The sequence below is a fragment of the Hippoglossus stenolepis genome, chromosome 1 (assembly GCF_022539355.2).
Source record: "Hippoglossus stenolepis isolate QCI-W04-F060 chromosome 1, HSTE1.2, whole genome shotgun sequence".
Lineage (NCBI taxonomy): Eukaryota > Metazoa > Chordata > Actinopteri > Pleuronectiformes > Pleuronectidae > Hippoglossus > Hippoglossus stenolepis.
In genome coordinates this window covers 654,939-678,918 of record NC_061483.1, presented here as the reverse complement: position 1 = coordinate 678,918, position 23,980 = coordinate 654,939, and the positions used below count along the sequence as shown (strand labels likewise).

General features: G+C 45.0%; 3 protein-coding genes and 2 non-coding genes across 7 annotated transcripts; 2 read left to right on the top strand and 3 right to left on the bottom strand.

Moving 5' to 3' along the window:
• The first annotated feature begins 233 nt into the window (after positions 1-233).
• On the top strand, positions 234-4,667 carry pole3 (polymerase (DNA directed), epsilon 3 (p17 subunit)). Its single transcript, XM_035158773.2, has 4 exons — positions 234-588; positions 1,353-1,438; positions 3,076-3,194; positions 3,538-4,667. Exons 1-4 carry the CDS (start codon positions 523-525, stop codon positions 3,717-3,719), a joined length of 453 nt encoding a protein of 150 aa, XP_035014664.1. The 5' UTR covers positions 234-522; the 3' UTR covers positions 3,720-4,667.
• A 913-nt stretch (positions 4,668-5,580) lies between these two features.
• rpl12 (ribosomal protein L12) lies at positions 5,581-8,435 on the bottom strand. 2 transcript variants are annotated; one of them, XM_035158751.2, is made up of 6 exons: positions 8,276-8,435; positions 7,148-7,221; positions 6,779-6,877; positions 6,361-6,442; positions 6,013-6,099; positions 5,581-5,731 (listed from the first exon to the last, which is right to left on the bottom strand). In XM_035158751.2, the coding sequence occupies exons 1-6, from the start codon at positions 8,310-8,312 to the stop codon at positions 5,613-5,615; spliced, it is 498 nt and encodes a 165-aa protein (XP_035014642.1). In that variant the 5' UTR covers positions 8,313-8,435; the 3' UTR covers positions 5,581-5,612. The 2 variants fall into 2 exon arrangements, with proteins under 2 accessions (XP_035014642.1, XP_035014651.1); XM_035158760.2 differs by having other exon boundaries at positions 8,218-8,374.
• On the bottom strand, positions 5,855-5,980 carry LOC118114602. Its single transcript, XR_004697479.2, has one exon. It is a non-coding gene; the product is annotated as a small nucleolar RNA SNORA65 (small nucleolar RNA).
• LOC118114598 lies at positions 6,988-7,113 on the bottom strand. The gene has a single exon (XR_004697478.1). It is a non-coding gene; the product is annotated as a small nucleolar RNA SNORA65 (small nucleolar RNA).
• Positions 8,436-16,134: 7,699 nt separating the features above from the next.
• On the top strand, positions 16,135-21,983 carry kcng4b (potassium voltage-gated channel, subfamily G, member 4b). Of its 2 annotated transcripts, XR_007032819.1 has the most exons (4): positions 16,135-16,356; positions 18,228-19,078; positions 20,764-21,870; positions 21,922-21,983. XR_007032819.1 is itself a non-coding variant. In XM_035159439.2 (3 exons), the coding sequence occupies exons 2-3, from the start codon at positions 18,320-18,322 to the stop codon at positions 21,604-21,606; spliced, it is 1,602 nt and encodes a 533-aa protein (XP_035015330.1). In that variant the 5' UTR covers positions 16,135-16,356; positions 18,228-18,319; the 3' UTR covers positions 21,607-21,913. The 2 variants fall into 2 exon arrangements, 1 of the variants encoding a protein (XP_035015330.1); XM_035159439.2 differs by lacking the exon at positions 21,922-21,983 and having other exon boundaries at positions 20,764-21,913.
• The last annotated feature ends 1,997 nt before the right edge of the window (positions 21,984-23,980 follow it).

Here is a 23,980-nt window from a genome sequence, read left to right as displayed (position 1 = left end):
TTTAGATTTAATTAAAGATAGGTTTAATTTGTATTTACAGTCCATGGGTCTAATAGACGCTTCTTTGATTGAGATAAACATTAATTGACGGAATAATTTTTAGGGTTTTTATCGTCTTTAATCACATTTGTTGATTATATCAATGAATCTTAAATGAAAATATATATATTAATTTAAAATTTATTTTTTGCACGTTTAACACGTGACAGTGACGTTTCCGGCTACGTCAGAGTTCAAAGTTGACGTGACGTCAGAGCGGGGCTCGTGGTTGGAAGCTTCGCGGGAAAACCTCTCAAAACAAATCGGTACCGATGGTCGCGTGCTGAACTTTAACCTCCGGTACCGTGAGCTCAGCGGTGTGACGTCACTGTCGGTAACGAACCAGTCGGTTGAACCATTAGCTCTTCTGTTAGCTCCGGGCTAACGCTAATCCGTTAGCTTAGCACTGAGCTGCTCCGGACAGTGGAGCGGGGAACTCACGGTGAGCAGTCCGGGATAAAGAGTCGGTGACCGGGGAGAGTGATGGCGGAGAGACCGGAAGACCTGAACCTTCCTAACGCGGTGATCACCCGCATCATCAAGGAGGCGGTGAGTGTGTGTGTGTGTGTGTGTGTGTGTGTGTGTGTGTGTGTGTGTGTGTGTGTGTGTGTGTGTGTGTGTGTGTGTGTGTGTGTGTGTGTGTGTGTGTGTGTGAGTGTGTGTGTGTGTGTGTGTGAGTGTGTGTGTGAGTGTGTGTGTCTGTGTGTGTGTGTGTGTGTGTGTGTGTGTGTGTGTGTGTGTCTCTCTGTGTGAGTGTGTGTGTGTGTGTGTGTGTGTGTGTGTGTGTTTGTGAGTCTCTGTGTGAGTATGTGAGAGTGTGTGTCTGTGTGTGTGAGTGAGTGTGTCTGTGTGTGTGTGTGTGTGTGTCTCTCTGTGAGAGTGTGGCTCAGAGACTCAGCTTCAAGCTGTTTCTCTCACGCTAACTGTAAAGTAACTAACTGTAAAGTAACTAACTGTAAAGTAACAGATCAGTATTTACTTATTAAAAGTTCACTGGCAGAATGTAACTAAGTACATTTACTCAATTACACGTTTGTTGAGTATGACCTCCTGAATCTCTTATGTTTTATATGAATGTTGATCTTTTCAAAACGTATAGAACATAATAGACACATGGAAGCTGTGGAAAACATTGAAATTCAGGCAAATACAATGAAAGTTAGTTTTTTGGAGCTTCTGACTCTGGAGAATCAGAACTTATTAAATAATAATAATAATAAGTAATTGTCATATATAAGCTTTTACATCAACTAACCAGGTAACTAACTACAGGAGTAAAATTCTGTTGATAACTCCTCGTTTGTGTTCAGCAGCTCCCCGATGGAGTGAACGTGTCCAAAGAAGCAAGACGAGCCATCTCTCAGGCGGCCAGCGTGTTTGTGTTGTACGCAACCTCCTGGTAAGAACCCAGTACAACACACAATCAGACACAATCCAGTATCGATTCACAAAATTCTGATGATTCAAGTGGTGTCGTGATTCTATGTATTTCACACCTGGAGAATCTCAGGCTACATCCACACCACTACATTCATACGACTAAACGTAGTCGTATGAATGTAGCCTCTGTCAACTTTACAAATCAAGCAAACATATCAGTTCACTGGGATTAAAGCTCTACGTTGGTGCAAAAGACACCACAAGCCTGATGGCGCGATGAAACTATGACCGGTAGAGCTTCAGATATTTGAAAAGTAAACAGACAGCTACTCTGTGTGGTCGTTTCACACAGCTGCTTACGCATGTAAGTCTTATTTTACATCCATTACTAGTGAGAAAGACAAATGTACAATACTAACTAGCTGTTAGCTAGCTAGCTTCTTTTCTGGCTAGCGCACCATAGCTAGAGCAACAAAATAAAACCTGAAATATAAGAGTACATACTTAATAGACTGATTGATATGCATTTGAGAATTTGCTTTTGATTTTCTTTATCCAGTGTTAGTGTGGCTGGTCGCAGTCATTTCAGACTCATGGTTTAATGGTCATTAAGATGCTGGATGAAGGATGAGGAAGATGAGGAGGCAGTTCTTGGTCTGAAATCTCAGATCCTGAGGACCTACACTGTTACACACATGTAGTTTGACGGAGATTGAACAATGAACAGTGAAGTTACAGCAATTTCGTGTGTCATGGCGACTTGTTGAAATCTGACTCCACGCCTCTAACATGGCGTTCGACGAAAACTCAGTTTCCTTATGCCGACATCATCATCGAGACCCTTCTGACAAAGTTTGACACGGTTGTGGTCAATGGACGAAGACAAATTAATCAAAGTGTAAGAAGTGCAAAAAAAACAAGACATTTTCTGTTACCACCAGGGGGCGCTGTGGTTGTAATTTCTGTGTAGATGTCATCCGACCGGGACTCTTGTCCTACGTGTCCAGTTTGGAGTAGATTGGACCATGTATGTCCGAGATACATCAACCTTGTGTTTGGATGGACTCATTAAAAATTGACGCCACGCCACGGTCACACCGTGTGACGAAAACTTAAAAATCTAAGTTCTTTTAATCTCCATCTTGTTAAGATGACACTCACCGAATTTGAAGTGGATCTGATAAAAGCTCTACGAGGAGTTTGGTAAAATACACAACATGTACAATCGCCAAAATGGCCACTAAATCCAAAACAGCTGACTTCCTGTTGCGTTAATCAAATTGGTGCCAGGGACCGTTTTGTCCGGTCATGATACACGTATGTACCGAATTTCGTGAAGATCGGTCACAGCAGACGGGATCGCTGTGTTTCAGGGGTTAGGGTTACTCCAGAATACGTAGATCTCCATCAGACGCCCGCGAAGTTTGGTGAGATCTCGAGTAAGTTCAAGCCGCCAAAAATGCGATGAATTTTCCTGAATATTCGAACGAAAAGCAATAGGGCCAAATATTCGTGTCGCCTAAGGACTCGTGAATATTTGGTTGCCTCTTTACGGTTTTTCTCAACTGCCTCCATATTTTGTTTGTAAATAAACACCAATGGAAATCGTCTGCACGGTTCTAAAAATCAGTTTTGCTTCTGTTTATCTCGTTCCAGTGCAAATAATTTTGCGATGAAAGCCAAAAGAAAAACTCTGAATGCAGGAGACGTGTTGGCTGCGATGGAGGAAATGGAGTTTGAACGATTCCTGGAGCCTCTCAAAGAATCTTTGGAAGGTTGGTACAATGTGATTTATATATTTATGCATATATATGAATGTTGGGGTTTTTCAAGCCGTCGTGTTTGTCCCACACAAATTGATCACGATAAGAGGTTGACTCAGACCGATACACTGATCTATGGTCCAGGATCAGGATCCACCATCATGATCAGGTCCAGGATCAGGATCCACCATCATGATCAGGTCCAGGATCAGGATCCACCATCATGATCAGGTCCAGGATGTGGTCACAGCAGCGATCCTGGATATATACATTTTATATAATATAATGAACTACATGTCTTTAATTAGATGTATTAATCCATAACATCCAGTTCATGGTGTCTCTGTCTCAACAGTGTATAAGAAGGGCCAGAAAGGAAAGAAGGAGGTGACGGAGCAGAAGCGCAAAGATAAAGAGAAGAAGACCGACTCTGAGAACGACAAGAGCAGGGAGGAGGAAGAGGAGGAGGAGGAGGAGCGAATGGATGAGGAGCCTGAAGCCGAGAATGAAGGGGAGGAGGAGGAGGTGGAGAATTGAGGAGGTTTCATCAGAGCACTGGTGACATGAACGATGAAATACACTCACTCCTCTGACGTTAACCCCCCCCACTGGACGCGTTCATCATCCAATCACAGTGAAGCAGTGACATCAGGTTTCAGAACAGAGGAGGAGTTACAGACGTCCAACTTCTGTCTTCCACACACACACACACACACACACACACACACCATGCACTTCACATTTGTCTCGTTCCATTTTGTGTTTAATTTTTTTATAGTAACATTTTGATATTTGCGCTGTTTGATTTCTTCTGTAACACAATTTCTCGACCGTTACTTTTATTTACACCTGGCATTAAAATACTTCATCAGTAATCAGATTACATCGAGCTCGACCCGATGACAGTAAAGTGTAAAGGCACCAAAGAAACAGAGGACAGATTGAGATCCGATTGGCTGAACCCTGCAGGGGTTCATATTGTGAATATGAGTGTACATGTTGTGTACATGTGTGTAAATAATCACATGACTGTTCCAGATCAGCGAGTCCCAGCAGCCATTAAACAGGAAGTCGTCCTCTCCTCCGGCCTCATGATTGTGTGAGAGTAAACCAGACCAACAGTAACACAACATCTGCAATCCTCCTCCTGTTGTCGTGGAGCTAATGACTGGATAGATCTGGATACACGAGGGTTAGGGTGTAACTGGAGTCAAACTACATCCTGAATTTGTCATTGAACCAACACAGTGGAACTCACCCAACTCAATTCCACCAAGCTCATAAATGTCCGACCTTTAAATATGTACAAGATCAATTCATTATTCTGAGAAATTGGGAAAAAGTCAAAAGCCTGATCTCACATCGTTAAAGATTATAAAAACCTGGATCTGCCCCGTTTATCGAATCCGAGACATTAGTTCTTCTGTTTTTTCTTGGCCGACGTCCCATCCCTCCAAGTTTCAATAAAATCCATTTCATAGTTTGTCATGTTGACGTCTGAAATGTTTGAGCAGCGTTAAAACATCCTGTGACTCCGTCAGTCTGAGAAGCATCAACCTCCACAACTTCTAATAGTAATTTAAATAAATGAAGCTGAACTAGAACTTAAACTGCAAAGTCAAATCCGTAACTCATCTCATTTAATAAGTGTCCTGACATTTGAGTGTTTGATACAAATCACGTTCTAGTTTTTTTCCACATCCTTTGATACTAAATCTGAGAACATGAATGTTTGTATTTGTCAGATTGTTGGATGACCTCTCAGAACCAGTAGCTGCACTGATGTGCATTTTTAGGTTTAGATTTTGAAGCATTTGTACTCAATAAATATTTTGTATAAAACTGAAGTGCTGCTTCATTCATGACTCCAGATGTATAAAAAGGTTTTCCTCAGGTTTTTCTGGATTAGACTAAATTCTTCAAATCCCAATCGTCCTGCTTTTTTATCAAGTTAATTCAACAAGTAGAAACTTCTAGATTTGTTATACTGCAGACAAACGGGTTTCTTAGCTTCAGTTTAAATTCATATATGAATATACAACTTCAAACCAAAATGTGAGCAAGTTTCAAAAGTAAGCTAATGTCTGCATTCTGACCCTTTATTAAATCAATGGACCTGATTTATTTAACTGGGTAATAATCAAAGTAAACAAATGGAACACAACGTGGGTTTTTACTTCAGGAACAAACTCAATCACCTCAAACCGACCAAACTGGAGGTTTCATCCTTCTGTACGGTCCGGAGCACTAAAGCCATAAACACCAACGTGAGAGAATATTTAAGTTTTAAGTCATTTCAAAGTAAAAACCTGTGAAACAAACTCAATTCTAGATATTAAGTTTATAAATGTTTTGAGAGGTTGTTACACCGAGGAAAGAAAAGACAAACACAAGATGCTCATTTTTTATCAACTTTTTATTTGCATCCAGTTACTCTGAGGGACACTCCACTTTGCCGCTGTTGATGTCATCGATGACATCATGTGGAGGACGACCATCGATGGTGCACCCAACAGACTGAGAGGTGCCCAGGATCTCCTTGATGGTTCCTGAAGAGGGAAGATCAAGTTAGTAAAGATCCTGCTGCTCGCGCTCCCAACGCCAAAACATTTAAAGTCTAATGCGTAAGATTGACAAAAAACAGGTGAAACTACTTTGAAATGACAGAATAGAAATGTTCCAGTCTTTTCGGCACAGAGCGGTCCATTAGTGTGAACAGCTCCGTTTCCTAAAGCTGGGTCCATCTGAGCCTCCACTGGATTATACTCAGTCACTGGACAGACAGGCATAGTGGCGGGAGGCTGCACCGGGCAGTGAGCGGGACTCTTACCGGAGAGCTCCCTGGCGATGGAGCGATGCCTCATCAGGCGGGCGATGCCCACGATCTCGTCGAAGGTCACGCTGCCGCTGTGCTTGACTGGAAGTGAAGTGATGAAATGTGGTTAATCGTCCCATTCAAATGGTAAATGGATAATTTATATTGATGACCACTCAAAGCGCTTTACATGCAGTGCATCTATTAGCCAATCGGGGTCTTGCCGACACTTAGGCATGCTTAAGACTGGGGATCGAACTGCCGACCGTCTGGTTGGAGGATGAACGCTCTACCACTCAGCCACAGCTGCCCCCCATATGATCTTTTAATGTGGGTATATTGGACATTTAAATAGTCACTTACTGTTCTTGACCTTCTTCCTGTCACGGGGAGGCTCCTTCAGAGCCTTGATGATCAGAGCGGACGCAGAGGGAACCACCTCGATCTGACCAACACAAAGTGACGATTCAAATCTACATTTCATTTAACAGTGAAATATACAAACTCCAATTGACCGTTTGGTTTGGCAAGAATTGCACTTCAATAATTATCAAACTATACAAAGATTATCCATCTTCCTTCGTACAAATTATATCTGGTCAGTTTTCTGTTGATTTAGTTAAATCTTGTGGAATGAATTTGTACATTTATCATCAAGTCATTGTCTTTTAACATTCGACAAACAAAGATGCCTTTTTGGATAATTCCCTGTTTTTATATCATGTGCGTTTGTTTCTGTTAGATTCTTTGTGTCGTGTGAGGTCAGCGGGGGGGTACGTACGGCTGCATTCCTGTTCTGGATCGTCAGCTTCACCGTGATCCTCAGGCCCTTCCAGTCACCTGTTGCCTTGGCGATGTCATCACCAACTTTCTTGGGAGACTGGAGAGAAATGATAGAATGAGCTCAAACTGCTGCAGGAACATGTAAACACTTCACATTGAATAAGTTAGTTTTCAAAATAAAGCCTGGGGGGGGGATGTAGCCTTGGTTTGTGTTCCAGTCTTTTCGGCACAGAGCGGTCCATTAGTGTGAACAGCTCCGTTTCCTAAAGCTGGGTCAATCTGAGCCTCCACTGGATTATACTCAGTCACAGGACAGACAGGCATAGTGGCGGGAGGCTGACCTCACTTAATACTGGTTATTACTCACCAGACCCAGAGGTCCGATCTTAGGGGCGAGAGCTGAGGTGGCACCAACTTCTCCTCCTGTGCATCTCATGAACACTGAGACAGAAGAAGCACGTTTCAGTCACTTCACATGAATCCACTCAAACAGCTGATAACCACACTCACACCCAACAGGACTTCTGTCTCATGCAGTTTGAAGAATTGTCACCATTGACCTCAATTGTATTTGACAGACAGTTTAACCCTGAAGGGAACTTGTACCCTAATATCAGAAGATTTATAATAACTATAAAATCACTTTACAGGTAAAACAACAGCTTGTGAGCTACAGCTCGTTAATTGTGTTTCAACAGACAGAATAAAAACAGGTCAACACTGATTCACTTCTCAGTCCGGGGTTCCTCTGCAGTTCTCTACATCAAGTCTGTCGATAGACTGAATTCACAATGTGAACAGGTTTAACATTCCAGCTGCAACAACGGGAAAATAAACCAGCGCCTCAAAATACTATATTTCATGGTTTCACCTGTTTGCTAGAATTATATTTGTATTTTAAAACACTGACGTCACTGTGGAAATACATTTGTTACATCTATTAATCAGGAAGCTGAACACGAAAAATCCAGTTGAAGCCTAAATTCATTTGATGTCCAAATATACTTCACATTAACACAAATTAAAACATCACGTGAATAAACGTGACAGTGTAAATTCGTCACGTTTAGACGCCAGGGCCCAAAAGGTCGTAATGTCCGAGCTGCAGATTCCGGCTTTGCGTAGACAAGTGGTTCATACTGGTTTCACGTTTAAGGTTGTTCTAAAATATGAAGCTTCAATAATCATTAAACGCAAGTGAAACCTAATTTACAGTTCCGACAGTATACTTTACTCCACCTATGCTAGTGGTAGCCTAGCTTTAGCATGTTAGCAGCTAGCCGGTTAGTCCCACGTGTTTCCTGGTGCAGTCAAAGTGAAGCAGAACACGTGTAAATACTAAATGAGAGTATTTAATATATACTATAATATATACTTGAAGTATTTCTATATACGTGGATCCCCAGACTTCGCTTCTCGGCTCGTGTCCTTCTTTACCGTTTCTCTGCGTCGCTCAGAGAACGACTCCATGTTGTCTCCGCACAGAGCAACGTACCGATCTTAATCTCCTGGGGGTCGAACTTAGGAGGCATGATGTCGCTGCTGTGGAGCCGAGGCTCGGTTCTGCTGCTCGGTGTTGGTGTCGGATGAACCCGGGTTCGGGACGACCGAGAAGATACACCTTCACCGGAGAGGGACAAAGAGAGAGAGGGTGGCCGGAAGCAGCCTTATATACCCGACAAGTACCGCGAGACTTCCACTGGACCGCGAGACTTCCACAGGACCGCGAGACTTCCACTGGGCCGCGAGACTTCCACTGGACCGCGAGACTTCCACTGGGCCGCGAGACTTCCACTGGACCGCGAGACTTCCACTGGGCCGCGAGACTTCCACTGGGCCGCGAGACTTCCACTGGGCCGCGAGACTTCCACTGGACCGCGAGACTTCCACAGGACCGCGAGACTTCCACAGGACCGCGAGACTTCCACAGGACCGCGAGACTTCCACAGGACCGCGAGACTTCCACTGGACCGCGAGACTTCCACAGGACCGCGAGACTTCCACTGGACCGCGAGACCTCCACTGGACCGCGAGACCTCCACTGGGCCGCGAGACTTCCACTGGGCCGCGAGACTTCCACTGGGCCGCGAGACTTCCACTGGACCGCGAGACTTCCACTGGGCCGCGAGACTTCCACTTCCGCCCTCAGTTCTCAATGTGACGAAACAAATAAAAATATCAGTTTATTAAATATAAATAAATATATAAAAAACTAAATCCCAATTAAATGATAATAATACCTTTGAATGGATGTATTTTATAGAAAGTTTTTACCTATAAATACCCAAATAAATTATATTGAAGCAAGGTGTGTGTTTAATAGTCAGTCGGTCCATGTTTGGAGGCGCTGCTTCTCTCCTGCAGGACGTTTTGACTCATGAGCTGCTCGACAGGAATAGCAGCGGAACACAAGAGGGAGTAAGTGGGTGAGAAGCAGAGATCATCACTTAATATGCATCATGAAAATCTGACAGGCAAAAATTCACAACTCATATTATTAACGGAAAGGCTTGTGTGTATTTTCACAGACACCTCAGGATTTATTGGAAATCTCACATTTGAATGATTATGTATAAAATATTATCCTAATAATTACAATCATTATCTTTTTGATGATAGACAGGAAAATATTTTTAGTTTAAAATTCACTTTTTTGTGAAAATTGACATAGAAATCATATTACACACACACACAGCTTTTGTTTTCCTTTTACATGCAATATGAATATACATGCACAGATAAATACATCTTACTCAGACAGACGTTATATCGGTGATGTCTGGATGTCTCTTGTTTGTTTAAAGTTGAAAAGAAAAAGAAAAGAATGGACCAAAGAATGAAATGATTGATCAACACCATTTCTTGTGGCTCAGTATATTTCAAACTGTGGTAATGAGTGACAGCAGCAGACCTGTGGTCACTTTGACTGGGACAGGACGACGGTTTGTGTTGACCTGGTTTGTGACGTCTTCAGGACGCTGGAGTCAAGTGTCACCAACATGAGACACAAAGGAATCCAGTTGCATTCCTGCAGAGGAGATGACAGCGAGACATGCAACCACATTTTCCTTCTCCCAGTGTGTGTGTGTGTGTGTGTGTGTGTGTGTGTGTGTGTGTGTGTGTGTGTGTGTGTGTGTGTGTGTGTGTGTGTGTGTGTGTGTGTCTGTGTGTGTGGGCGCAGTGTTACTCATGCTGTGGAGGCCTGAATCTGTTGTATTACAGACACTTATCCTTCTTTCTTCAATCATTAAATCTTATAGGTTTCAGTTAAAGGTGTGTTCTCGTCTCTACGTTCTTCACTTTTCTGACACACATGAAATATGTCAATAAGTGTCCTCATGGAGCTAGAAGTGTGTGTGTGTGTGTGTGTGTGTGTGTGTGTGTGTGTGTGTGTGTGTGTGTGTGTGTGTGTCTGTCAGAGAGCGTGCAGGCAAACACAGAGTGTGATGTTATTTCTGAATAAACAAACTGAGTCTGAGGCTCAACCAACGAGCCAATGTTAACATCGCACACACACACACACACACACACACACACACACACACACACAGCTGGACAGCTCATTTGTTAAACTCGGGAATGATTCGATTTCAACACAGCTCTTCTCCTCTTTTCTTCCTTCTTGACCTTTTCCGTGTTTTTTTTCCAATCAACTTCTTCTTCTTCTTCTTCTTCTTCTTCTTCTTCTTCTTCTTCTTCTTCTCCTTCCTCCTCTTCTCTTCTTCTTGGTCCGATTTCTCCTTTACAATGTCCTCTATTGATCGCTCTGGAGTGCGTCTACAGTCGAGGGAATCCGGCTGGAGCAACACAGCTTGTCTCTTATAAATGGATTCAAAGGAGCAGATGAAATTGTCTTTGGGTTCCTGCTCTTCAAGCGTTTCAATCCATCGGCTCATCAGTGTTTCCAAACGCTGATTGTCTCATTTGGCTCTGATTGTGTGTGAGGTAAGAATCCATGAGGCAACTTTAACCTTCTCAATCCAAAACAACAGGACCATTAGCTTAGCTTAGCATAAAGACTGGAAGCAGGGGAAACAGCTGTCCAGGCTCAATTTCAGGTCTGCCTGTCTGCGTGGACGGTAACAACTTTCTGGAACATAGCATGAACGAGCATGTAGCAAATAGCCCCGCACACAGCTACACAACGCAGCCACGGAGCAAGACACCACGTTAGAGATCCCTTATTGTGAAAAGTGTCAAACTGTATTTTGGTTCATTATGCAACGGAACCAATTAGAAGATGGCGGCCGCCGCCGTCCAGATGACTGAGAGACACTGGGTTGACGTGGTGAGATCCAACATTAGTCTTCACTCTGAGAGCGCCCCCTAGTGAACGAGTTGAATCTCATCTGTTAAAAACTGCACACAAACACAACAACCATGTCTCCAGGTTATTCAGTTTACATCAAATTACAAATGGAGGAATCATTTGTTCTCTTGTTCATATTTAGATTTTAAAGCTTATTTGATATTCTGTTACTGAAGCTACAGAATATTGTAAAACTTAAAGCTCTCCTCTCTTCAAACGACCTGAAGATTGTTTGAAGGGCTTGAATCTCATCATGACTGGATTATTGTAAGTCCCTCTGTGTGGGCATCAGCCTCGTCCCTGTCCCACTTGCAGCTGCTGCAGAATCCAGCTGTGAGGATCCAAACTGAAACCGGGACGAGAGACGACTCTCTGAAACTCCGGAGTAGTTTGGACGTCAGAAGAATCTGTAGCAGAGTTGAAACGAAGACGAGGGATGAAGCCTCAGATGCTGTGATCAGCTGCTTCCTCCGGTGCCGTGGTCCTGGATCCTGTTCCTCAGCTGGAGATGTTTTTAAGGTTAAACTGAAATGTCTTCACATGTCTTGGACCTTTGTCAGATTTTATTTTTGTTCTATTGATGAATTGTTCAGCACTTTGGTTTAACTCTGTTTTAACTGTGCTTTAAAAATAAACTTGACTTCCTGCTTGGTTTTGAGGACGTCACAGACTATGACTCCATGAGCACGTCGTATAATCTGTTCTCACACATTCGAATAGTTTGAACAACAAAGCATATTTAATGTTTTTTTAATTTGTCACTGACAAAATATTAAATTTGTAGTTTTATGATAATCACTCACATTTCTTCACATTTGAATGTTTAACCAAAACCCTCCTCTTTCTCCGAGCTTCACGATCAGCTTCGTCCTCCTGAACCACAGACGGACTGTGGATGTCACTTCTGACCTTTGTATGATGACTTCATTGAAAAACATGTCGCCTCTGAACATAATCCACAAAGTTTGCTACAAATTTTATTTTAATTGCATTTTTAATTAAAATATGTAGATCTGTAAATATCCATCTGTGACATTTCAGCTCCCAATCAAATGGAGGTGAACAAAGTTACTGAATTTCCTATAATATTGTGTCCTGTGGATATTACTGTGAAAAAAATTAAATACATACGATGATACAGATTCTCACAAGATGCACAGATAGAATAAAAATCTATCTGAACCCACACGTTGAGAAAATGTGTTTTTGTGTAATTGGGTGAATGTAACAAGCCTCTGTCACAGTGGATGAGCTCGCTGTCGATCTGTCAGGCAGCTTGGAGGCTGAGTTGAGGGGGCTCAGAGGGCAGCTCCTCAATAACTGTAAATGGACACCTGACCTATATAATCTGATTCCTTTCTGAGGGCTTCCTCCATCTACGCTCCACGGACTTCCTGTCTGTCTTCTTTCCATTAGGAGAAACAGGAGCAGCACAAACAGGCTGAATGCGTAATGAAGCTCACGTCAACATTCCACATGAATGAAAGCAGTTCCAGCGTCTCAGCGCCGGCCCCGGCCCGGCGGCGCAGGGAGGCCGGATAAGGCTGGGGTTTGAAGCAGGAGTTAATTAACGAGGGTTTGAGAGGAATGTTTGTGCTGAATCAAGGGTGAGTTATCAGTTGCCCTGCTGCACAGGTCCCCTGGTGATTCGGCACAAATTGAGAGAGCAGCGCAATTCCCCAGGAGTTTGGTTTAATTTCTTCTGTCAGAGAGTTTCCGCTGAACCATGTTAACCCCCAGCGCCACCAGGAAATTAAGTTGCCGAAGAGGCTTAAGGTTTCCAAACACAATGAAGGGCTGATTGTAGTCTTCATCCTCCTGCTGCTCGCACGTCTGAGAGGAGAGAGATTTGAAAGAAGCTGCTCTATGCACAGGAGAACGTATTATCGGGGAGATGTGGCACGAACAAGGAAATGTTTTATCACAGGAAAATCTCTGTGGACAGTCAGAATGGAAATTACCAAAAAATACTCATGGTGCAAGAGTAGGAGCGGCCAAAGGTAAAGTGAGGATAAGTTCAAAAGTAACGGCAGAACTATTTTTTATTTATCAGTTAATATCATATTAAGTGCAGTGAATATCAAACAATGATTTCATTTAGCAGCAGGTGTGTTTAAAGGGACGTTCGGAGCCCCAGGTTCTTTGGGAGCCCGACACTCACATACATGGTGCACACAGATTTAAAGGTTCTAGTCTCGAAGGTGACGAAGCTCATGTCAGGAAGCTCGTGTCACGGCCTCGACAGGAGGTTTCTGACCACGCAGTCACGTTAGTCTCCTGTAAATGAAACACAAGGTTCTCACTGTGGACCAACACAACGCGAGGGGCCGGCTTCCTCTCCGAGCACGTTGGAGGTTTTGATCCCAGACTCCTTCAGTCTCTGTGGGACCAGACCATCTTCTGCTGGACTCTTCTACATCATTCTTAACATCCTCCAACTCCAACTTGATAATTGGGCACAGACATTTTCTGGAGAAGAAGTAAAGACAGAAGGCAGCAGGAGATCGTCCGACTCTGGGTTATTTACGTAATATTTAGGCTCGTTCTAGTGCCGGAGTAAAGAACTATCGTAGTTCAGGCAAGAGACCGGACATTTCAATTCTGACCGGATCTCTTGTCCCTGCAACGTCGGCCCTCATCACCAAGAGCTCTGGAACCTCCTCGTGTTTCCAAGTTGACGTCTTCGTCTTCTACGTGTACGGCTCCTCTTCTTCATCCTGAGATCTTTGTGTTCTTCCAGTTTCACGTCCGTCACGTGTTAGAAACCTCATCAACACGTCCACTCGCTCTCTGGGAAGCTTCCACACATTGTCCTGCTGTTTCCTCACATGGACTCACTCTGACATGTTACTGACATTTTACTAGGAGGCTGCAGGAGAAGATCCAGAACATGTCCAGAGACACTGACTCAGACATTTGTTCTCACACACAGAACCTGCAGAACACATTAGCATATGAATCCCAGTATGATGGACAATGGTTAGAGTCGTGACTGACTCTACTCAGTAAATTTCCCAGCATGCACCTGCAGCCTGATAGCGTCCCAGCATGCCCTCCCTCCTCCTCCTTGCTGTTTGTGGATTATTGTGTAATCCCTGATATTCATCAGCCCGGGGTCAGAGGTCATCTTATTACAATTCCACAGCATCAGCCTCATGTGGGTGTGGGTTTACAGAGACGAACACAAACAGCGTTTGTCTTCCTGTGATCTCTGAAGTGCAGCAGATGGCGTCCACCTCACTCCACCGTGACACACCTGGGAGGAGAACAACATGAACTGAGTGGAGTCACAGACGAAGATGTCCAGAGAGTTTGTGGTGATCAGAGCCGACGCTGGTGTGGATGTGAACAGAAACAGCTGATCTCTGCAGATCTATCACATCCTGCCTCCGTCTGCTCACCTGAACCATCTGGTGTGAGGACCTCCAGCCACCTGCTCCATGTACAGATCATGAGAGACATAATGGTGTGTGTGTGTGTGTGTGTGTGTGTGTGTGTGTGTGTGTGTGTGTGTGTGTGTGTGTGTGTGTGTGTGTGTGTGTGTGTGTGTGTGTGTGTGTGTGTGTGTGTGTGTGTGTGTCTGTGTGTGTGTGTAGTCCCTGTGTTCTGTCCTTTTTATTAATCCCTGTGTTTGGACGTCTTCCTGTCAATCAGACTTTAGCTGCATTTAAACAAAAGCTTTTCACTGAAGAGTCTGGACCAGAAGCTGCACTGTAAAAACACTGTGTTGAGTCTGGATGTTGCACTGTAGTGTGTGTGTGTGTGTGTGTGTGTGTGTGTGTGTGTGTGTGTGTGTGTGTGTGTGTGTGTGTGTTATTTTATTGAATGAAACTCTAGGGAGAAGTTTCCTTTTCTCTCGCTCTCTGGGAAGTTTCTACATTAATGTGAGAAAACATTCTACTTCTTAGATTAGTTCTGTTTTACAATAATAATGAAACATTTTGCTGAATGAAAATGAGATTTTCTCACGTTCAGGTTCTGAGGTTCGTCGTGACGAGCAGGAGCTGCGTCTCCTGCTCGTCACGACGAGCAGGAGACGCAGCTCCTGGGGGAGGTTCCACATCGATCCTCCCTTCATCCTGAAAAGACTGTTTAAATCAGCTGAGTCACTTTGGAAGGGTTTTTACAGTGTAGACGAGGAGAGAGCTGTGGTGGTGGGAGGAGGAGGAGGAGGAGGAGGAGGGTGAAGAGGAGGAGGGGGAGGCGGAGGAGGAGGAGGAGGAGGAGGAGGAGGAGGAGGAGGAGGAGGAGGAGAGGGTGAGGCTGAGGAGGAGGAGGAGGAGGAGGAGGAGGAGGAGGAGGATTGTGAAGAGGAGATGGGTGAGGAGGAGGGTGAAGAGGAGGAGGAATGTGAGGAGGAGGAGGAGGAGGAGGAGGAGGAAATGAGGAGGAGTGTGAGGAGGAGGAGGAAGAGGAGTGTGAGGAGGAGGAGTATGAGGAGGAGGAGCAGTTTGAGGAGGAGGAGTGTGAGGAGAGAGAGGAGTATGAGGAGTAGAGGGAGGTGGAGGAGGAGGAGTATGAGGGGAGGAGGAGGAGGAGGAGGAGGAGGAGGAGTGAGAGGAGGAGGAGGAGGAGGAGGAGGAGGAGGGAGAGGGAGGAGGTGAGGAGGAGGAGGAGGAGGACGAGAGGAGGAGGAGGAGGAGGAGGAGGAGGAGGAGGAGGAGGAGTGTGATGAGCAGGAGGAGTGTGATGAGCAGGAGGAGTGTGAGGAGGAGGAGGAGTGTGAGGAGGAGGAGGAGCATGACAAGGAGGAGGAGGAGTGTGAGAGGAGGAGGAGCATGACGAGGAGGAGGGAGGTGAGGAGGAGGAGGAGCATGACAAGGAGGAGGAGGAGGTGAGGAGGAGGAGGAGCATGACAAGGAGGAGGAGGAGTGTGAGGAGGAGGAGGAGCATGAGGAGGAGGAGGAGGAGGAGTGTGATGAGCAGGAGGAGTGTGAGGAGGAGGAGGAGTGTGAGGAGGAGGAGGAGCATGAGGAGGAGGAGGAGGAGGAGGAGGAGTGTGATGAGCAGGAGGAGTGTGATGAGCAGGAGGAGTGTGAGGAGGAGGAGGAGCATGACGAGGAGGAGGAGGAGTGTGAGGAGGAGGAGGAGCATGACGAGGAGGAGGAGGGTCCTGCTGTCACACAGATGAAAACACACATCGTTCTTCATCGTTGATCTGCAGCTCGGAGGCTTCACAGCGGACATGAGGAGGAGAGACGAGCTTCTTCATCACAGGAACATGAAGAGGAGGAACAACGGAGAGAAGAGGAGGAGAACACAGTGAGGTGAGGAACACGACAACATATATATATTATATAATATATAATATAATATATATACTTTCAGTCGAGTTTCATTTGTTCTACAACTTTAGCTTCATTTCATTTCATGAGAGAAAGACACAGAACAGAATGAGAAACTTGAATCAGGTTTAAAAAGCTTCAATACAGAAACACGACATTCACTTCATAACAATAGTAATAATATGAATAATATTAACAATATGAATAATATGAATAATAATTATAATTATAATGATAATTGTTTTCTCACATTTCCTCCAGCGTCAGTTTGATGATTAAACATGTGAAGCTCAATGTTCAGCATCAGAAACATGTTCACACTAAATGATTAATAAAGTTGCGACACATTCAAAACCATAATCTGTGTAAAATGTGTCTGAAGTATCTTTGAAACATCTTTAACATGGAGATGAATTTAATCTGTGACCTGTTAGAACCTGACTGTTTCAGAAGAGATCGTTTCTTCATCTATTCAAAACTAGGATGAACCGATCTGTTGTAAGAGTTGTGTTGGTCCAGTTGTGTTGGTCCAGTTGTGTTGGTCCAGGTGTGTTGGTCCAGTTGTGTTGGTCCAGTTGGTTGGTCCGTTGGTCCAGTTGCGTTGGTCAGTTCGTTGGTCCAGTTGCGTTGGTCCAGTTGCGTTGGTCCAGTTGTGTTGGTCCAGCTGTGTTGGTCCAGTTGTGTTGGTCCAGTTGTGTTGGTCCAGTTGTGTTGGTCCAGCTGTGTTGGTCCAGTTGTGTTGGTCCAGCTGTTTGGCCAGTTGTGTTGGTCCAGTTGTGTTGGTCCAGCTGTGTTGGTCAATTGCGTTGGTCCAGTTGTGTTGGTCCAGTTGTGTTGGTCCAGTTGCTTGATCCAGTTGTGTTGGTCCAGTTGCGTTGGTCCAGTTGTGTTGGTCCAGTTGGTTGGTCCAGTTGCGTTGGTCCAGTTGTGTTGGTCCAGTTGTGTTGGTCCAGTTGTGTTGGTCCAGTTGTGTTGGTCCAGTTGTGTTGGTCCAGTTGTGTTGGTCCAGCTGTGTTGGTCCAGTTGTGTTGGTCCAGCTGTGTTGGTCCAGTTGTGTTGGTCCAGTTGCGTTGGTCCAGTTGTGTTGGTCCAGTTGTGTTGGTCCAGTTGCGTTGATCCAGTTGTGTTGCTGCTGGATCTCAGATGTTAAACCTCTGCAGCTCGTTCACACTGAGTAGAAACACTCTGAGGTCAAACATCATGTGACTCCGTCCATGAAGCAGGCGTGAAGTGGTGAGAAGGTGTCGGGTCTGAAGGTGTCGGGAGGTTTCTGTGTGAACACACGACAACAGGAAGCTTCACAAAGTCAAACACAGAAGTGAATCTATTCTGATTGAATTAGTGGATGTGATTTATAAACAGTGAATAATCTTAAAAATGAATCTCCCTGCTGTAGAAGCCTCCAACACGTTCTACTTTGTGAAGATATTTAACGTCAGTGACATTACGTCAGTGTAAAGTCTCAAAATCTCACAGAAAGAAAACAAGTTTTGGTGAATACTGGAATTAATCAAATCTAGTATCAAGAATTTAGAAAGCTAAGATATTTTGTTGACCTTTTTGAGATTGCCACCTGGGGGCGCCAGAGTCAGACCTAGTGGGTTAAAGGGTTGGAGGAAACTGTTGAGTTTAACAGGAGACTGGTCAGAACTGATGGAGGCTCAGGGTTCAGGATTAAACAGCAAAATAAAGTCCGGTGTCGTCTGCATCGCAATGTAAGTCAATGGAAATCAGTGCCTACGAGCACTGAGCCTTGTGGAACTCCACATGAAATGTGACCAACTGAGAGAACTGGTTTATATACATTTCTGAGCACTTGAACTCATGACACTGGTTTTATCTTTCCATCACAGTTGATCGGCCTCTCTGAAGCTCCTCCCTCAAAACCTCCTCTCTGCTCAACGCACAAATATTTTCCCACGTGGTCACACGTCCTGCAACCAGCATGCCAATCATCAGCAACACCAACCACGACTTCAGCACCTACTCCATCAGCAGCGACGACAGCAGCCTCGACCGCTTCTTCACTGAGATCCCGGAGACCGAGACCATCAAGGGCGCTTACTTTCAGCGAGCGCAGCTGCTTCGTGAGCCCAAGGCCTCGTTAGTGGTCGACCACACTCTGCAGGTCCTCATCAATGTCGGGGGCAACCGCTACACCTTCCCCTGGAGCACCTTGGAGCAGTTTCCCCAGAGTCGCCTGGGACGCCTTCGCTTCTGCACCACCCCTGAGGAGATTGCACGACTCTGCGACGACTACGACGAGACGTGCCGGGAGTATTTCTTTGACCGGAACCCAACAGCCTTCAGGGTCATCCTCAACTTCCTGGCAGCAGGCAAACTTCGTCTACTTCGGGAACTGTGTGCCGTGTCCCTGCACGACGAGCTCGCCTACTGGGGCGTGGACCCGGGTCATATGGAGCGATGCTGCCGCCGCCGCATGATCACCCGGGTAGAAGACGTGGCGGAGAGAGAGCGTAAGGAAGAGGAGTGGAGGCAGAAGAGGATGACGCTGAAGAAAAGCACCACAGAGGCTGAGAAAGACCACGGCAGACTGATCGGGATCCTGAGGGAGGTGGTGGAGAACCCTCACTCAGGACTGGCTGGGAAGATGTTCGCCTGCCTCTCCGTCATCATGGTGCTGGTCACCGTCATCAGCCTCTGCATCAGCACCATGCCGGACCTCAGAGACGAGGAGACCAGGGTGAGTAACACCAAACACTGAGAGTCACATGGTCCTGATTTTCACATTTACATCTCTTTTCTGAAGGTGTCATCAGTTCATATGTTTCACATCAGAGCATCAAAACAGAAAGAAGCTTCCAGCGAAACCATGGACTGTAAATAAAGATGGCCGACACGTCTCCACTTCCTCCAGTCAAACAGAAGCGAAGCCCATCGGTTGCAGCATCATTTGGATTCTGTGCAGGAGAAATGGTGGAATGAGTTTAGACGTCAAACAACACTGGTCTCCAGAAATCTAGAAACACGACCACAGAGCTCCTTCAGTCGTCTGATGACGTGACATACATGTGACCTTAGCATGTGACCTTAGCATGTGACCACACGGGGCTGATGGGAAATGTCAAGGTCAGAGGTTTAAATGACTGTGAATGATACTGATCTGTCTCCTTCTTAGATATGGATCCATATTCAAGTGAAATATAAAGATATTGTTCTGTAGGTCGCCCTCTGCTGGTTTCTCTTCAGCTCACAGACACGTGAGAAGCTTTAACAGTAAAAACACTAAATTGTTGAACTCTTTAAGAAGAAAGTTCACTTTATTCATATAGAACGTTAAACACAAAATTGATCCAAAGTGTTTTACAAGATCGAGTCATTACTGTCTTTACAAGTAATTCACTCATGTCCAGGAGTCGTGTTTCCTTCAGATTCAAAATATTGATTTGAACGTCTAATGAAAGCTGCTCCATCCTCTCGTGAGTGAGCAGGAGGAGGTCGTTAGGTTCCTCATCACTTCTCTTCTTCTTCTGGTCACTCTCCTCTTTTCTTTCTCTCCGTCATCAGTCAGCTCTCCGTCGCTCTGAGATGGAAATTGATTTTTTTCCACTTTAATGACGGATTCTGATTCTCTGCAGAGCAACAGACTCTTTTTAACATTCACCACCAAACAAATACTGAAGCGGCAAAATCAATTGAAACTACGTGTGGTTTTATTTAAAAAGTTTTTATTCTAAATTGTTTACAGATGCACAAACACACACACACACACACACACACACACACGCACACATACACACACACACACTGAAATAACTGGGCAGATGTGACGATAAATAAAACATATGCTGGTGACAGTTATTAGAATTTATGAGGCATCGTGTCATTTTAAACTAAAATGTAATTGACTGAATTCGGCTGTTGATTTGTTTTGTAGCTACAGTGATTTAAATAGTTTTATTCTTTAGGGCACAGTTGTGATTCATATAATGAAAATAAAAATAGAGAAATATTTCACTGTAAAGGAATATTCCAATGATTTAATACAGTAAAGTTACAGAACTTTCTTTAAACGAGTAAACACATCTTTAAAAATCTTTAAGACTTAAAGACTTACTAATCTCCAATGGACAGTTTGATCTGATGTCATTAAGAACTCTTACTCACTAAAGGCTCTTGTTCTGCCTTTAGTGACGAAGAGAGATAAGTTCACGATAAACGATTTAACCGTCACTGTCCACAAACGTCGTTCAGCAATACATCCACTAGAGGGCAGCTGAGAGTCCAGAGTTTCCGACAGCGACCAACATGGCGACAGTGGACGACGTGATAATGCTACATGTGAGATATTTTCTCAGACCTTCCTCCTGCTGAGCAGCAAACTGAACGACCCTCTTCTTCTTCGCCGTGTGGTTTGTGTGTCCGCAGGGCGAGTGTTCTCAGAAGTGTCGCAGCATGTTCGTGGTGGAGTCCATCTGCGTCGCCTGGTTCACGCTGGAGTTCATTCTGCGATTTGTCAACGCCCAGAGCAAGCTGGCCTTCGCTCGCGGCCCCCTCAACATCATCGATGTCATCGCCATCCTCCCGTACTACGTGTCGCTGGTCATCGATGTCAGAGATGAGTCACAGGAGGAGGTCATCATGGGCGCCGGCAGAGGCTACCTGGACAAACTGAGCCTGATCCTGCGGCTGCTGCGGGCTCTGAGGATCCTGTACGTGATGCGGCTGGCTCGCCACTCGCTGGGCCTGCAGACGTTGGGGCTGACCATGCAGCGCAGCATGAGGGAGTTCGGCCTGCTGCTGCTGTTCGTCTGCGTGGCCGTGACTCTCTTCTCACCTCTGGTCCATCTGGCGGAGAGCGAGCTAGCGCCGTTTGCCGCCACGCACCCTCAACACAGCTTCAGCAGCATCCCGGCGTCTTACTGGTGGGCCATTATCTCCATGACTACGGTGGGCTACGGTGACATGGTGCCGCGCAGCATCCCCGGACAGATAGTGGCACTGACCAGCATCCTGAGTGGCATCCTCATCATGGCGTTTCCCGCCACCTCCATCTTCCACACTTTCTCCCGCTCCTATCAGGAGCTGAAACAGGAGTATGAGCGGCTGTGGAAGGAGGAGAGAGGCGAGGAGATCGCTGCCGAGTCAGAGAACAGTTGGTCCAAGGTTGATCTGTCACCTGACGAGGTCACGTCTTTCTCCAAGGACGATAATGACGGACCGATGTCCAGCGAGAGTCGTCAGTCCACACTTCCTTCAACAGCTTTTTAACTGAGCGACTTTATTCAGTTATATGTACAAAATGTATCACTCGACTCCAGTGGCCTGTTTATTTTCAACAGGGACACAATTTAACTTGTCTCGTCATGTTCTGGTTTCATTTGTTACGTTAAAGGTTCAGTGTGTAGGATGTGGTGGCATCTAGTGGTGAGGTAACAGATTGCTACTAGGAGAAAACGATGGTCGTCAGGTAACATCACCTGTTTTCACACATACAATGTTGTGTAGTTAGTGTTTGTGAAGCAGCAGCAGCAGGTTGTTTCTGGACATGTTGTGTAGTTAGTGTTTGTGAAGCAGCAGCAGCAGGTTGTCGGGTCCGACTCGTTCAAACAGGAACATGTGGGAACATCCAGGCGAGGGGCGGAGCCTGTAGAGCAGCAGGGGCGGAGCCTGTGGAGCAGCAGGAGGCCGGACATGACGTATAAACTCTGCTGTGGAAAGATCAGTGTTGTTGTTTACAGCTCATCCACACCGGCGTCGGCCCTCATCACCAAAAGATCTGGAACCTCCTCGTGTTTCCAAGTGGACGTCTTCGTCTTCTACGTGTACGGCTCCTCTTCTTCATCCTGAGATGTTTGTGTTCTTCCAGTTTCACGTCTGTCACGTGTTAGAAACCTCATCAACACGTCCACTCGCTCTCTGGGAAGCTTCCACACATTGTCCTGCTGTGTCCTCACATGGACTCAGTCAATTCTCTGGATTTTACCCACAATTCCTGCCTGAACGGTTATTGATTAGCTCCTGAGACGGTAAATAGATTTTAGACGCTTGTTAGTCGACATCGCTGACGGCTGCAGAGTCCGTGAAATGCAGAGCGATGCATTGTGGGATTGTGTACATTTTGTCAACACTACCTTTGTGTAAAAAGATAAAAATCTGTTACATGTGACAAACAAATCTCATAATTTAACTTTATTGCATATTCCCATTAATTTCACATCAACTATTTCAGAGATTGAAACGCTCCTCACATGAGAAGACGTGAATCAGGAGTTGGACCAAACATATAATAACAATAGTTCTCGTATCTCGTGAAGACAACTTGGCTGCTTGTTGCACAATGAGCTGAATCCACTGTTGCCAAAGAGCTCGATGGTGGATTCTTCTCATCGCAGCAGAACGGTCGGGACGAGCCGATGGACAGGAGACGTCTCATTGATCACATCATGCTCTGCTCTGGGACAAGAGAAGATTTAAAGATTTAGAACCATTTAAAAATATATTCTGTTGGTTGTTAATGAATCTGAGTGACTCCCCTGACCTGAGGAAAGTCACTGATGTCTTTAATGTCCAGAATAATCTCATCGTCCACTCAGACGTCTCATGTCCTCTCCCTGTGCTCAACAGCTCAACACGCATTTAAATAAAAGATTAAATCTTGAACTGCTCTGCTTCTGTTTCTGTCTCACACTCCAAGATAAGACAAGACAAGACAGACAGACAAGACAAGACAAGACAAGACAAGACAGGACAGGACAAGACATGACAGGACAGGACAGGACAGGGACAGGACAGGACAAGACAGGACAAGACAAGACAAGACAAGACAAGACAGGACAGGACAGGACAGGACAAGACAAGACAAGACAGAAGACAGGACAGGACAGGACAGGACAAGACAAGACAAGCTAAATCAACCTAATAACGTAATTTGAAGAAATACATGCACAACAGAGACTTGTACTTTAATAGTAACAGTTTTATCATTATTGATAAATGATCATCACAGTTTTTCCCTCAAGTGAACAAATGAGATATGATTCTTATAACAGACATTTTTGAAATCACACTGTGAAGCACAGAGAAAGTCAGATGCTGCAGTGGACGTGTTTCAGTTTGAAGGAGCTGAAGTAGTTTGATCACAGATGGAGCGTGTTGAAACGACTCAGACTGAGTCGCTGCCAGCGTCACTTTCACCCAAACTCCAAACAATGGAAACATTGAAACGTCTCCTCGTTGTTTTCGTCTCCACCTCCTCCTCTTCTCCTCCAACCTGTGCTGCCTGCTGTCCTCACCGAGGAGACACTGGGATCGTTCTCTTCTTAAGTGGTTCATATATCACAAATCTAAGCTTTTATTCAGTTATAACTTCAGAGAAGGAAAAGGATTGAAGATGTTGAGTCCTGTGGTTCGAAGGAGCCATAATGACTTTCGGTCAAATTATTAGGAACTAATCATTTTCAGTTTCATTTGTCTTGGCTGAGAAAAGTGCTCGTGAACATCTGTTGGTTGAACTAATGTGCAAACAGAATCTTAAAGAATAGTTTCATCTCATTTTCTTAAGATGTAGAAGGATTTTGAGCAATAGAATGAATTCTCATTCCATCCAATGTAATGTGCAGAGATATTAGAAGCAGAAGCTGCA

Bases quoted from the DNA above. Each gene is read 5' to 3' on its own strand.
- pole3 (XM_035158773.2), top strand. From the start codon at position 523: ATGGCGGAGAGACCGGAAGACCTGAACCTTCCTAACGCGGTGATCACC. The intron at 589-1,352 runs GTGAGTGTGTGT...TGTGTTCAGCAG, and splicing joins CCCGCATCATCAAGGAGGCG to CTCCCCGATGGAGTGAACGT. The intron at 3,195-3,537 runs GTTGGTACAATG...CTGTCTCAACAG, and splicing joins TCTCAAAGAATCTTTGGAAG to TGTATAAGAAGGGCCAGAAA.
- rpl12 (XM_035158751.2), bottom strand. From the start codon at position 8,312: ATGCCTCCTAAGTTCGACCCCCAGGAGATTAAGATCG. The intron at 6,878-7,147 runs GTGAGTAATAAC...ATTTCTCTCCAG, and splicing joins AGATCGGACCTCTGGGTCTG to TCTCCCAAGAAAGTTGGTGA. The intron at 6,443-6,778 runs GTACGTACCCCC...TGTGTTGGTCAG, and splicing joins TCCAGAACAGGAATGCAGCC to ATCGAGGTGGTTCCCTCTGC.
- kcng4b (XM_035159439.2), top strand. From the start codon at position 18,320: ATGCCAATCATCAGCAACACCAACCACGACTTCAGCACCTACTCCATC. The intron at 19,079-20,763 runs GTGAGTAACACC...GTGTGTCCGCAG, and splicing joins TCAGAGACGAGGAGACCAGG to GGCGAGTGTTCTCAGAAGTG.